The 15288-nt window shown below is 45.9% G+C and overlaps 1 protein-coding gene across 2 annotated transcripts in view; it reads right to left on the minus strand.

Moving 5' to 3' along the window:
* Window positions 1-3796: 3796 nt before the first annotated feature.
* The window catches only part of LOC133344780 (arf-GAP with dual PH domain-containing protein 1-like), a 47005-nt gene continuing 35513 nt past the window's right edge, over window positions 3797-15288 (minus strand). The window contains exons 8-11 of one of the 2 annotated variants that reach the window (XM_061554954.1): window positions 14229-14291; window positions 13283-13360; window positions 11828-12056; window positions 3797-9942 (exon numbers count right to left, since the gene is read on the minus strand). In XM_061554954.1, the coding sequence (XP_061410938.1) occupies window positions 9914-9942; window positions 11828-12056; window positions 13283-13360; window positions 14229-14291 (399 nt within the window). In that variant the 3' untranslated portion in view covers window positions 3797-9913. The remainder of the gene's footprint in view (window positions 9943-11827; window positions 12057-13282; window positions 13361-14228; window positions 14292-15288) is intronic. The other variant, XM_061554945.1, reaches the window with a different exon arrangement.

Below are 15288 nucleotides of genomic sequence, written 5' to 3' on the forward strand. Positions count from 1 at the left end.
CGTCCATATATGACGTCACGCGATTTTTGACGATTTTTGACCCCCCCCGAGTCACATTGCGTCACAAAAAGTCAGACCCCCCCCCCTCAAAGACGTCACAAAGCTCTGCCCCCCCCCCCCCCAAATAAAACATGCTTCAAATAGCTTTAAACTATTGTCATTGTAGTGCGTATTTAATGTGGCGCTGTACTCTGATGTTGTAGGAGAAAACATTTATTAAAAAGTATATTTCATTAAGTAGAACGTGTTGTCTATATGTATTTAAAGTTGCGCATTTTTACGTGACGTCACATTCTCACCCCCCCCCCCCCCTCGTCACACATGTCTGACCCCCCCCCTAGGCACGTGACGTCATTTATGGACGGCCCCTTACCCTGTACTCGAGTCCGTTATTCCATTTTCAACCACAACCGGTGACTGCTTCTTCCAGCAGACGGCACACTGCGACCGTACCAACATGTCATCACCACCACCCGTTTAGTCTTCTTTTCTGAAGAACCGTAAACACTCGAGAATTAGCCCGTAACACCTTCATAGACTATATATTTATAGAACCACAAAACTCTGGAAATTGTTGGTAGCGCCGGGACGCTTTGCCTGGTTCCCCCGGTCGCGTGAGTGAGCGACGGAGTTGATGTTAACGTCGTTCACTGCATTTGTGGTCATTTGGCCTTTCGTCACCATTAATGCACCGGCAATTTATTGACGGGTCAATTGTTGTTGGGAACTCACAATTACCAATGTGTATTTATTAAGGAACTGGTCGTGTTGCGTAATGCATGCGTACAATTTAATAATGGCGACTTCAGACAAGATGACCACAGTGGTTCTTCAGGAACTAGTTTCAAGTGTAAGGCTGAGAGCTGGTTGTACACGCAGTGCACTCGGTATGCGAGTTGTTGCTGTAACATTGACCTGCTCCTCTGGACATCTATATAAAAAAGAGCTTTATAGCTCAGACCCCCCACTATAAATATTCTGATTCTCAGATTATGTTGCTGCGTCTCCAGGCTGCGCTTGTCTTTGTTTTGATGGGTTTCTCAGCATTCACCGATTTGAATCACAGCTGCTGTTATAAGTTACATTCAACACTTCTATAGCGTAAATATCATGCTGCTTCTCATGAACACGAACAAGTGAATTGTGTTTTGCATGTGCCTACACTCCTGTTGCCAATAACATCTGGAAACACAGTAGCATTCGTTTAACAAGCAAGCCTACCGATGAGACCCAGAAAGTCAAAATCTATTTTTTGATGGCCTAAACGTATTTGTTTGTGAATACACAGCATGCAGTTCTGCTTTCATTTGAGTAACGTATGGTACCGTGACTGAAGCACGTGGAACACATTCCTGCGGAGGGAGCTGGTAGGAACGTTGGGTTGCTCGGTCAATGGCCAGGGTCAACGACGGCGTGGTGTATTCCGCAAATATGGCCGACTGTGAGGGAGGGCACAAGCCGGCGTGAGTAGGTTAAACGTTGAGTTTTATAAGGGCACCACGGGGTGACCAGCCCCTCACCACCCAGCCCCACCCCTCCCCACCCAGCCCCTCCCTGCACGACTGTGGGCTGGTGTAACCAGGAGGTTCCTACCAGTAATATCTCACCTGAATCAGGGCCATCAACACAGGTGAACAATCCTGTGCCTAGCAGGGATTGGCTGGACCGGACTTTGAAACGATGACGAATCGGGACAACCGTAGGACCTTAATCGACGCGAGACGGTCATCAGGACCATCACCGTTGCTAGTCTAACAGCTGGCTCTGTGATAGAGCGATACAATCGTACACCCTAAGAAATCAGATCAGAGATTTTCCCATATATATATACACTACAGCGCCCATGCCATCCTCAAACATTGAAGAATAATGGTCTGTCAAGCCACTGCTGGATGAAGGCCTCCTACACCGTGTCGGTCACGGGGTTTGCTTGACCATACTTCACCACGCTGGTCAGTGCAGGTTTATGAAGGGGGCTCTCGGCTGTTGCCGGGAATATAATTCGGGTTGCCAGGGTTTAAAAGGTCACTAGCTGACCACTGAGGCACCCCCTCCCTCTAGCCGATAACTCTACGGAACATTAATCCACCAAATCAAACACAATAAGGGCAGGGCAACGTGAGCAGAACATTAACATAACATTATATACACACGCGTGAACCAAGTTGAAAATGATCCAGTGTAATGCATTTAATATAGCTGCCCCAAAGTTTTAGAACCATCTAGTTTCGTCTCTTGGCATATCCATTCTGAAATCTGTCCTCATTTAAACTATCAAAACAACTGAAGTTTGTCAATGTAATTTTACAATAATTTCTATTATCACGTGTTCTTTTTACATCTTTAATTGTGGAATTATTTGATGTCTGCCGGCCGAGCCGCCTAAGACAAAGCGGACATCTCCTGGTTCCGATTGTAACGAATACACTTGGCTCTAATGCCCACGCCTTCGCAAATCGCCTGGGCACGTTGTTTCATTGCAGATTGTTTCGGCAGGACCCGATTGCCATGCGCAATGATAGAACGGCAGTTAAAACGGCCGCGGTTGAAGGAGTCGCGTGCACAGCATGGCCGTGTCGCGTGTCGCAGCCACACGCACAGGGTGACCGGGCCTCTTTGTGGCCACTGCGAGGTGGGAGAGGGGGTCGTGACCTGATTGGCCTGGCCTCAAGAAGAATGAATGGTCTGAAATTAATTAGCTCCCAGAAAGTTTAAGCCTGGGCATCAAATTGAGTCTACCAGTGCTTTATTTGCAGCGTGTTCCACGGCCTGAAGGGAATTGCTGAAAGTTATTAATACCATTAGGCCGGGGCCCAGCAGTAGACGAACATAAATTCCCTCAGTACAAACTCAGGAGTGCAGCTGAAACCACTGGATCTGGCGAGACCAGCAGTCACTTGCACAACATGTACACTGCGCGAAGCTGTATGTGAATACACACAAGCAACATTCCAAACAGTCCACGATGGTCGATAGCAATGTAACTCCTCCTCTGACAGGAACGCGACACCACGACCTTCCCCGTACGAGGTCACCTCGTGAACGCTTCCCTCTCTCGTGCCCTCCTCACACAGATGGCGGAACCGCGATTTCATGAACGTCTCTGCCCTTGGTTCAGTTGAGTTGCTGCAGCGAGTTTTGTGTTTGTGGATTTTATCTCTGCAATTGGTATTTATATTAAAATATATTAACCATACTATCAACGTGATAGGAATACGAGTATTGCTTTACATGGTCCTATGAGCGAAAGAAATGTCTATCACATTGTGGGAATTCAACGATGTTTACTACAAAAAAATTACTGCACCCCCCATGGGAATGTGGAATTCCCACCAATAGCTTTAAGTCACTCCCAAGTCACTCTTGGAAAAAGGGACATTCCTGGTCTTCTGAGTTGTCACCTGGTTAACCAAATCATCTTAGGGCCCATAACGGAGCAGTTCTGACAACGCATCTGAGAATGGAGACTTAGCTACTACAGGAAACTACTTTAACATTTCAGTGAAGTGACCTTGTTAATCTTCATGTCCGTTAACTCACGGCGTCACATGTACGTATGTATCACTAAAGTGGCGAGTTGGTTCAGCACACAGCTCCACTCATCCCCCAGCTTCAGCGCTGCGTCTCGACGTCTTCGAGGCCATGCTCAGAGCCTTCTCCATCTCCTCGCACTACTTTGTGTTTTGACTTAACAGCTGACATATCAAATGTCACATGATACCAATCATCATATTTCCATGTTAGCAGTTTGAGGGTGATGGTAGTGCAAACAAATATTACAACAAACCAGTATATCTTTATGATACAATAAATGTATATTGCAATGCAGGTTCACCAATAGATGTCTGTAGCGAGCGATCACAACCGACCAATCAATCCAGAGCTTCACTCGCTCTCCAGGTCAGGTAACATCACCATCAAAACACACATTTGCATTTTGTATTAAGAGGATTTTAGGTGATTTGGTGTAAGGCCCCTTCCTTGTTCTCAAGTTATAAGGGTGATGGATAAATATTGTTCAATAATACATCCAGATTGTGATGCTGCCTTTTAAACGGTTCTATTCAAGCAACCACACATGTATGCATTCTGAAACAAAAACACAGTTGCCAAACACCACTGTATTTAAGACAAGAGTTTTTAAATGTACATTTAACATTCACGTCAAGGCTTGCTTTCCATAAAAGTTAAGATTAATAAATAAAGTCAGGTAAAATTCCAATGAACCACACACATTCTCTATCTCTACCCATTGCTTTTTGTTACATATAACTTTACCTTTTTACAATAAATCCGAAGAGCGATACAAAATACACTCACCATGCATTAATTAGATCACCCCCCCCCCCCCTAACTGTGGTCTGGCAGGTTGCGGACGGCACGGTTTTTGGTGGGGTGACATTTTGGGTTTCCTTTTACATAGGGGGAGCAACACGTTAAGGCTAATGCGGGTACGGCCTGGCTCACATATCGACAGCGCCATTGCCTGAAATGGACACGGGAACTGTAGCTGTATGAAGAGGGGGAACAGCGACTCACGATGCGTGCATTTGTATTTTGACAATGTATCAATATGCACGCTCTTGATTTTTTTTATGAAACATTAAAAACAAAGGCCTGCCAAATGTGATCTCTGGTTCAGTCAGAACGCCAATCCTGACCACCGAATAACCCAAACCTACTCATGTAGATTATTGTATCAGTATGACTCGGCTCGACAACAACAATGCTCTGGTAGCTTGTGGTTTGGGGAAAATGTTTCCTCTTTCAGGTAACGCGCGCACACATACACACAGGTGTTTTTCAATGGAGTAGTGACTTCATCAGACAATTCTTTCCCCGGATGACAGCATTACAATCGCACTTTCCCAGGAGACCTTGTCACATGCCCGAGAAATCTCTCCCTGTATTGGCAGCTCTGAACTAGTGTCAGAAACGCACTACCATGGAATATACCAACATAGTACCTATTGACCTCGAAGATGACGATGGGCTGAGCGGATCCATAACCAGGATTTAAACCTTCAGATTGCAAGGCAAGTGCTCTCATTGCAGTGCCTCACAGCTTGTATTATATGCTGCCTGGTAGTTCAATTATCCAAACCACCTGCACGCATCTGAGTAGGTTGATGGGCACCAGAGCCAGCCAGCTCCTCTCAATTGCTAAATTGACGAATTTGCTTCTTCAGCTTCGCGCACGTTCGAGCGTGGCTATAAGTATAACGCGCAATGCTGATGAGGCTGCAGCCCAATGGTTGCCCGAAGGGTTTGCGAGTTGCCTTGAATTGAAAATTCCTGGATGGAATTTGTCACCACAGCCCAAAACAGGAGGCTCACGCCACTCGCGATGCCCTACGCCGTGGAGGAACACGACGTGCTGGCACTGGCCGGTTAGGAATCCGAGCTCTGCACACCTTGCATCGACAGCGACACTAATTTGCATGACCGGAACATTCCGCTACTCCCATCATTGCGACTCTCCAAGATGTGAAATCTAATTACATATAAATGCACAACACTGAAAGATGCCCTGTGAAAGGCAGAATAATTCCACGTGTTTTAAGGGGTTTTTTGTGCGCTATATCCTACTTTAATTTATACAGCAGTCAATATGGTTTCACTTCAGTCAGTCTTTGCACAACGCTTATAGTGTACCAATAGAACATTTCAATGCTCCATTGTAGACTATGCAGTCTCATGCAGTTTATCAATTCAACATTACAATGTTATAAACAGATTATACAATTTACCAAATGAAAATTATGTAGTTCGGTGAGGCATAAGTTCACGGAGTGGCTTTAAGCCATATAAAATTAAATAAAAGGTTTGTCGAACTTAAAAAGATAATGCAAAATAGACTTGAATCTTCAAAAATATATGCAGTCACCGAGGCTTATTCATTTCATTATCACGATCCTGAATATTTTTTTAAAAAGTGACATCAGTTAAAATGCAATAGGTACAAAGAACATTTCCCAAAAAATCCTGCAATTATGCATTCACAACGACAACAGCTACAAAATCGTAATTTCAAACGTTTGCAACTGCAAAGCTGGCACCGAGAATGAAAACAACACTTATACCGATGCACGTTAACGATTGCGTCACAAAGATGGCTTTCACCCCCCACACCTTGAAACACAAAATAGAGTAAAGAGGCCACCTCCCTCCGGGCGTGTGACAAACAGATTCTGTCCCAATCAAACACCGACATTCTACCAATGTGTGTGTGTGCGGGTGCTTATTACACCTGAGGTGCTGGACAGAAAAGCTTCTATAATACAGGTTTTTTTTTGGGTGAGATCACATAAGTATATAAATGTGTTATGTTAAAACCCACCACCCGACACAGCCAATTAGTACGGTTTGTCACGTAAACAAAACATGCTAATTCGTTACTAGTGCAGCACACCGATGTGTTGGAGAGCAAATCCACAATATTTACAATCCGAGTACTTCGTTTCGCCAGTAATTACAACTAGCTTCATCACGTGACAAACCTTACTAATTGGCTGTGTCGAGTGGTGGCGAGTTTAATGACACGTATATTTATGCAATCTAACCCAAATAAAAACCTGTATTATGGATTATATTGGTCGCGAAAGCCCACGTGTTAGAAGTTCTATTTACAACCGCTTAAAAAAATATTCGATAAAAAAAAGACATCAGGCTTACTAAAAACGTGAGCGTGGACTCAAATAAGGAAATGGCTTGGCAATCCAATGCGTGACCCACAACGCATATTTGTTTAAGCACGTGAGAGGCCACAGAGAGCGTCTCACTTACAAAGGAAATGTGGGAAACTGTTCACCTGCAGGGACAGTTACTATGCTTTTATAATTTCAGTTGCAGCTCAGCGGCGTTTGGAACGGGCATCTGCAGGAGGCCCATACTCCTCTAACAAACGGCAGTGTCCCCTTTGTGTCCCCGCCTGCCCCTTCTTTCAGGGGCAGCTCCCTGGAGTGGCTGGGGAAGATTTTAAAGTGAGAGGTCATGACAGCTGACGTCCCATCCCCCAAATTGCTCCGTCAACATTTGTCCTCCAAAGGCTACTCTTACGTTCCCATCAACACTGGACTGACTTCAGGTATTTCTTTGGCTCTCCGACCTCTGGAGGCCACTCCACTGCCCACTTCGGTGACTTGCCCTCCTCCACCCTGCACACGATGTCCCGCCCATAATAACATTCCCCTTCCTGATTACATCCGCAATACTTTCTTGCCAAGATGCATTTCAGGTTTGGCCACGTAATAGTTTCATGCCAAAGTTCTTGTTATTAACCCTCCACCACCTGACAAGAATTACATTTTTACAAAGTTAGAATTGTTGTGCCAATGTATTGATTAAACTGTGACCAATAAAGTTCCTCCACCAGTGGCTTGAGACTCGTCATGACTGAGATTAACATGAAAGTATAGTTTCAGTGTTGATGTTAATTTCAAACATGAAATCTCAAGCCATCACTGAGGGGATTTATTCATCAGAATTTGATAACATTTTGGCATGTATACATAATACCTTTGTAAACGTGACAATCCTGTTGGGTGGTGGATGGTAAACAACAAGCATTTTGACATAAAACTACCATGTGGCCTAACCGAAAGCAAATATGAATAATTGCATTTTAAGTTAACTTTCTTGCCATGTTGTGCTTTGAACTTTCAAGTTACTTGTCCAATTTCTAGCATTCTTCACACTCATCTGCAATAAGCCAAAACAACGCGCAGAGAACTCGGCCACCCAGTCACCGCCAGTGAGCTGCTGTCGATCTTTGCAATGAAGATTTAAAATGGCCATTCGTGTCTTTGTCCTGTGTCCATCCACGGTGCGTCCCGCTGTTGTGAGATTGTTCCTGGTCTAACCGAGACGGCCAGAACCGCACAAGGTAAACGGCAAGTGTCGGGCCACAAAAATGGCAGTCAAATGAAGACGACGCACCCAGTAGCACAGGGCTCCACCCTGCTGGATTAGCCTGATGGCAATCACAAGAGTCCTCCCACCACAGGTCCCATTAAGCGCTTAAGGAACTTTTTTGCGTGATTTTTTTTTAATTGTCAGAGAACTTGCTTAATCCGCTAGCCTATGAGGCTCTTGCGGTTTCCACGGAAACGTGGCCACGCTGAAAGAAATACAAATAAATATAAAATATAAAACACGTTTTGAAAAAACTATTCATTGCGATCAATTAACACACAGGAATGTTATTGTACATGGGAACATTTACACAAAATCCTGCTCAAATAATGTAAACTTCAACATGAGTAACAGTTATACCACAGTATATATAAAAAAAATAATTTTATAACTACAGTTTAGAGTAAATTGTACATATTTCCCTTTACTTGCATTCAGTATACAGCGTACTGGCACAGTACTAGCTAATTTGTGTTTAAAATAGGAACTTAGTTTAAGGGCCGAGGCAGAAAATATAAAAATCCTACAGTGCATTTTCTGAAGCAAGCTCAAACTCATTTGAAGCCGACTGCAAACTTTTGGATTCAAATCCACAGACTTTAGTGGTTGGACATTCGGGCAATGGTGCTTCACAACCTTCGCCCATCAGATAATTTTGTATCTCATCGTCCACCGGACTGCTAAGTGCATGTAGCGATTCATGTTTGGAGGGGGGTCACAATTTCTATTGGGATTTTTTTTTTGCCGTCTCATTTATACGGCGTTGTTCACTCCCCATTAACCTAAAATGTAACAATATTGTGTTTCATTGGCCTACGTTTGCGTGGATATGAATGTATTTGTATGTACGTCATTCGATAACAATTGATGTAATCTATGCGTTGCTACAAACCTAATGCCCACCATGTCCACGAGCCAAAGGCCTCAAAAACAGGCCACGTGCTCAATCAATGAGTTTACCTGGCCACCACTCAGGCCCGTGCGGCGGGTCTACTTTGGCACAGAATTCCTCAGAGGTTATGAGTTGTTCTGGATTTCACTCATGAGTTCAGGCTATATTTTGAAAATTGGCAGGAAGGCACTCTTTGCGTGAAAAAGGTGGACACAGGCAGTGTGGCAGGCTGAGAGGCTGACAGGCCCGATGGGCGTCACAGAAAACACTCAGCACAACACTGGGGGTACCGTGTTAGAGGCAGCATGCTGCCACTGTAAGAGATTGGTACAGTGAATCCCATACTATTCCTCTGACTTTCATAGGCAATCAGATTTCTGCTACTTAACATGTACCAGTTGATTACTTGGTATGATTTACTTATTTCATTTCAAGTAAAGAAACTCTTATAAAAATAACATGTCATTTGGGAATTTACCAATCCAGTAGCTTGAGTTTATGCGAGGACAGCAGCAGTACCCAATGAATAAAGCAACCAATTAATGTCATCACAGAGCCCATAATATCACAGCAGAGCGCTGTTCATCATGGGCTTAAAATAAACGTGCTAATTTGAACAGGCAATCATAAAAGTAATCAAGCAATCAACTGACATTTCTATCGAGATACCAGATTATGTTTTAAGTTGAAATCTTTTCAAACAGAGTGAGCAGAGACCGTTTCCTTGTGCGAGGTCGCCCTCTCAGCACCACGCACACATGCGGACAAGAGGCGACCATCGCAACCGGGTACACGGTCGGATCGGGCCCCAGTCCAATCTCCCCTCGGCTCTTGGCAGCAGCAGCGGCAGCAGCATGCACAATCGACATTCAGGAGGTGGATTCTTGATTAGAATGGTTGGAGGTTAGGAAGTGGGGTAGGGGTGGAGGCTGGGTTATTAGTCCAGGGCCATGACCGGGATTGCGTGGAAGGCACCGCTCTATGATCGATGACAGGGTTGGTAGGATCCACCAAAGGTTATGGGAAGAGTGGAAAGTTCAGCGTTGCAGTTAAGGCTGGCCGGGCAGACATGAGTGAGCAGGCATGGCCGATTGTCTTTTGCAATCCTCAGTGCTTGCGCTTAAAGTGTGCCTCGGCTGTAGACATGGAAAAGAAGGGAAAACAGAAACAATGGAAACAAAAGAACAGATATGAAATAGGGAACCACCGAGCCCGCATGCAGGTCATGTCACCGCGGCCCCGTCGCCAGGATTTCCCGCACACGTGTTAGTGCCGTGTACCCAGACAATCGGCACCAGACCCCAGCACCGCGGCCCAAGCACCAGGCCCATGAGTTCCATGCAAAGGAAAGAACATGCCAAGCAAGGCCGACGGCATGCTGGTCGTCGTGGGGAATGGGTTCGCGGGATGAGGCGAGGGGTAACGGGGGGCAAAGAGGGGTGCGGGTTGAGAGGGTCATGGGTCTGGGAAGTCGGCCACGAGCCAGGGAGGAGGGTGCAAGAGAGCGCGGGGTCGACTGTTGCCATGAGCAAGGCATCTGTGGTGAAGGCAATTTTGCATGGACACGACTTACCATGAGAGGTGACACCAGGAAGAATTTCACTGCTCCCCTATTCCATTTCAATTCCCTCCTTGGCAATCACCTCACAATATCCATAATACCGAATCCCTAATTATAATACCTTATCCATAATACAAAATTTGGTCCTATTTTTCAAGCATAATTTTCGCTCTAGACTTAGTCTAGTAGTCATTTTAAAACTTTAAAACTAGCTGCGAGCATTCGTCAGAACCCTCATGATGAGAAGTGAGTGATGCGTACTTTACTAGCTCTCAAAACATTTCCTTTTATAGTTTTATTCAATTGCTTTAATATTATAATGTTTATTTTCCACAATTCTTTCCACATATGCTATTGGTACCACATCACCATGGGAAAAGTTATACGTTCCAAAATCTCAACCAGAGAATGGCCGACTTCTGAAAAATCCTTTAAGTGGCTTATTTATCCATTACACAGTAGGGTGGGCACTTTCCAACACTCTGCTATGAGAGTGTCACATGACAAAATGATACATATAATTCTCAGAGCTGGAATTTAGCCAAATTAAGTGCAAAACCAACCCTCAATGTGTTTTTTGTTATTGCAGTCATTGTCGAATGAGCTGAGCTAGCTAACCACCCGCTACACGGGCTGCCTGGATTCATAGCCAGGATCTCAGCATTGCTCGCTCAACGCTTTGACCTCCAAGCTATCCGGATCGTCGGTCGGGTTCATTTAATCCTAGTGCAATTGAACGGGAGCCCCTTTGGTTTATGGCCCTTAAATTAAATTTAATGGCGTTTACTGTCCGGTCTGTGGGTTGTTTGGCTTTATAATTGAGATGTAGTCTCGTGGCTCAGACGGCTCAAGTACGGCTGTGTCAGAGCTTTATTGAGAGCGAATAAGGGTTGCTTTAATTTTCGGATCCCAATGAAAGGTAATGGAACTACATTAATTGTTTTTTTATTACCCATATAATGGGAGTGAACTTTGGATTTAAACATGTCGAATTTTATACTCTTTGGCTCTTTCGGTAAAGTCACGTAAGTCACCGAAAGAACCAAAGAGTATGGATCCTTGCAGTCACGAAAACTTAAAATCTAGAAATGTCGAATTTTTTGGGAGAATTTCAGAACTATTTAATATTTTCAGATCCTTTCCACTATATTCTGCAATTCATTTAAAGGTCTTTGTCCAAACTTAGTGAGGTCACCTGATACCGCGTGACGTCACTTTTGGCAGAAAAAGCGTGAGAGGGTCACTCTTCACATGTCACGGTTTTCCTATCAGTCCAAAAACAAATCTCGAATCGTCCCAAATTTCGCATTTAGGCGTGATTTCATGGATTTCACGGATTAATATGAAAATTGGGAACAATTATTTACAGACAGTAGGCCATTGCACCACATAACATGCAGCAATGGGATGTACGACAAAGGCTGAATGACCGACCGACTTGCCACGACGACACCACTCACCCGAGTACTCCTGTGGCGACATGGGGCGCATGATGACGCGGTGGAAGTGCGTGATCCACTGTGCCTGCTCATCCTCGGTGCGGCAGCCCAGCACGTACTTGCGCTCGGGCGTGACGATGGTGATGCCGTACGCCCAGTGATGGCCCTGGAGGCCCGGCGGGAAGCCCTCCAGCACCGCATAGCCGTGGTCGCCATTGCCCAGGAACACCTCGCCCTTGGCAAACGCGTCCTTAGCCCGGCCACAACCGCATGCGCCACCGCAACCGCCGTCCGGCATGGGTGGGGAGGAAAAGCGTCTCCGTTAGTTATTGTATAAACTAGAGGCACTCTGGTGGCTTAAATCATTCATATCGACCTTGCCAGTGCCCTGACACAAGACAAGCGGTTCTACCCCCGTTTGGGAGCTGACAATGGCCATTTCAGAGCAATTGCCAAAATCCTGGGTTAAAACGACGAAACTCTCCAACACTAAAAAAAAAAGTTCCGCCACTTTCACGAGCATTGGGCGGTGTTCATTGCCGTTTGTGGCCCTGAGGCAATGGTGGAAATTCCACGTTGCTTTAGTGGCAGTCAGGCATTGTTGACTTCCCACAGAGGGGTACTTATTTTTAAAGAGATTGGGAACGTCAAGGGGCTGAATTGGTTGAATTGACTCCCAACCAGGATTTTAACGCGTGCAACTTTCCCACTGCGTGTTGAGCAGCCTATGGATGTACGTTGAACTTATTTTGCACCGTACGTAGCCAACCGTGATAATCGGAGGTGCGGGGGAAGGACAAACTATATAATTTTCTAATTAGATTTAAGTGTGCATAACTTCAGTGGCTTTCTAATATTGGAAGGAAGAGCCTTCCAGACGGCCGCAGAAGCGCATCTGAAAGCACGCGATACAGTGACCGTCTTTATTGGATGGTCAGCCCAACAAGTGGTAAAGGACCAATGGGAGTCAGTGAAATGCAGTGGATGTGGTCCAGGCAGTCCTATGGGTTTGGGGGGTTGGAGTGGCCCCATTTTGCAGATTGAGGTGGGGGGGGCAAACAAGAGACTTGAATCCCCACTAAAATCTCTGAATGGAGGTAGAAGCGAATGGACTTGTGCGAGTACAATCTATGTATACATGGACTGTACAATAAAATAATAAACAAATATAATGTACCGTACTGCAAATTACTACTGTAAAGGCACGGTAACTAAGTTGGATGTTAATTTTTTTTATAATTGTAATCTGAGGCATGGATCCAAACCCACGAAACTTGCTTCATTAAACCAAGCTGCCTTGTGTGTCGCATTCCCTCGGCTACAGCTCCTCTCTAGCAGCCCGTGCTGATTTTTCCTTGACGTAGCCTGCATCAGCACCCGCCCCCCTCCCACAGTCGCCCCCCATCTCGAGTCGGTGAGTCCCCCCCCCTATGTGCAGCATCGTGGTGGTGTGCATGGGGCGGTGCTGGCGCCCACCAGGGGATCCTTGAAATACATGAGGCGCCGGTCGGCGGCATCCAGCGTAAACCAGCGTCGCCGGAAACTCTCCTTTTGCTGCCCACGCGGAAGGAGCACACGCAGCCCAGCGAACCAGCCGGTGCATGTACGGCACACACACAACGACAAAGATCCCCCGGCCGTTTAGCCTATGCAAGTTGTCAGGGCCCACGCAAGTGCTGTCAGCCAGCGCCTATTACGGCCGGCATGGCACACAAGGCGGTGGTTGTGACAAGCACCACACCCGGCCACCTTTGTGTCTCTCCCCAGTGGTTATGTTATAACACATTGCACCAGTTACTCATTTAAGGCCGAGGCGACCTAGCGGAGGCCCAGTACTGATTCAAATAGGTGCCACGGATATTAGCGAAGGTTGGAAATTGAACTCCGGTCGCTGTGTTATTAGCGCAGTGTGCTAACCACGACGCCAATGCTCCCTACTGTATACACAACTTTCATTTTGAAACTGTCAAGTCAGGAAATTAAACATCTCCAAGAGGCACACAATTACACACACACTGAGACAAGTACGGACACGGTCACGACTCGTGTTTGCACAGGGAACTACTGCGAGCCACATCTCTCTCTGCACTAAATACATTTCAATCTGTAGACCGCCGTGCAGAATGCAGTGCATGGGATTGTGCATTGAACTGCACACGACTGAGGAGTTTAGCGTAATGCTAATCCCCACAGTAATCTGTAGACAGGCGTGGAGATTGGTTCAACACAAAGGCTTGTGGAGATGTGTCGATTGTGTTTGACAGGTGTGCAGTCTTCCTTTGAGTGTCAACTGTAACAAGTACCAGAAGCCTGTGCGCCACGCTCTGTTGTTGGAATAGCACTACGTCACCATGTGCGCGCTGTGCTTTAGTTTCCCATGTGAAGCCGCAGGCTGGAAGGGTGTGTGTCATGGCATGCGTACCTTGGGCCCCGTCTTCTCCATGTATCCCTCCTTCACGTAGTTCCTGGTGAGCCGTGGCGTTATCTGGCAGATGCGACGGCAACATCCTCAGCAGTTAAACACAAAGCCTCAGCGAGGCGACCTCTCCGGTCAAGCGTTCGTCACGCGCTACTCTGGATGTCTTCAGCAGTGGATTCAATGCGCAGCCCAACCGAGAAAAAACACTTGGATTACAAGCCGCTGAGAAAATGTACGCGTTAAACCACCCGCCCTCCACAGAGGAAAGTTACGTCAGCTATTAGCAGGAATATCAGGCCATTTTTTCTTATTATTGTTAAGCTTGTTTACCCAGGAATACCTCAGCAAGACTCCAGACTAATTTTCAGGAGAGTCCTACCAAGTTGCCTCATTTTGGTTTGTCAAGTCTTAGAAGCTCTAGTATGCAATGTGTGGCAACGTCATGAATACTAATCAAGTGCACCATGCCATGCATATTGATGAGCAAGTGGGTGGCGGCGTCTCGCAGATGAAACGGGAGCGGGCGAGCGCTCGTCAAACCGTCGACGAAGCCAGACCCCTGCCCAACCGCCACCCGGCTTCTCACTTGCACGAGAGAACGGCAGTGGCGGTCAGAGCCAAAGAGCTCTTTAGTTGACACTTTAAGCACCACAGGCTATGAAACAAATGACAAAAGATATACGTTTGTGACTGTCGCCGTTACAAGCAGTGTTTATGTGAAACCAAGATGGCCACTGTAGCCTTTCTGTATGTGGAGCTCGTCAAGGTGCAGAGAAAGTACACTGTATATAAACGTGAGCCCGAATACAGCGGCGAGCGGTAATGTTCCTCTGCCCCAAATTGGCACCAACAGTTGACTGCTCACAAAAATCCCACGGACTCATGGAAGGATCCATTTCCTCCATTTAAACTGGTAACAACCAGTAGAGATTTTTCCATGGGAGGTAAACAATCACTACAACAAACAGCAACACAAGTTCCTGAGGCCAAAATAACTCATATTGCAGAAATCTAAATGCAGGTCTGGGCTATGTAACTATAACTGATAAAAGGATGTGTAAAT

Source organism: Lethenteron reissneri, chromosome 3 (genome assembly GCF_015708825.2).
Source record: "Lethenteron reissneri isolate LAM-NWPU_2019-01 chromosome 3, ASM1570882v1, whole genome shotgun sequence".
Classification (NCBI taxonomy): Eukaryota; Metazoa; Chordata; class Hyperoartia; order Petromyzontiformes; family Petromyzontidae; genus Lethenteron; species Lethenteron reissneri.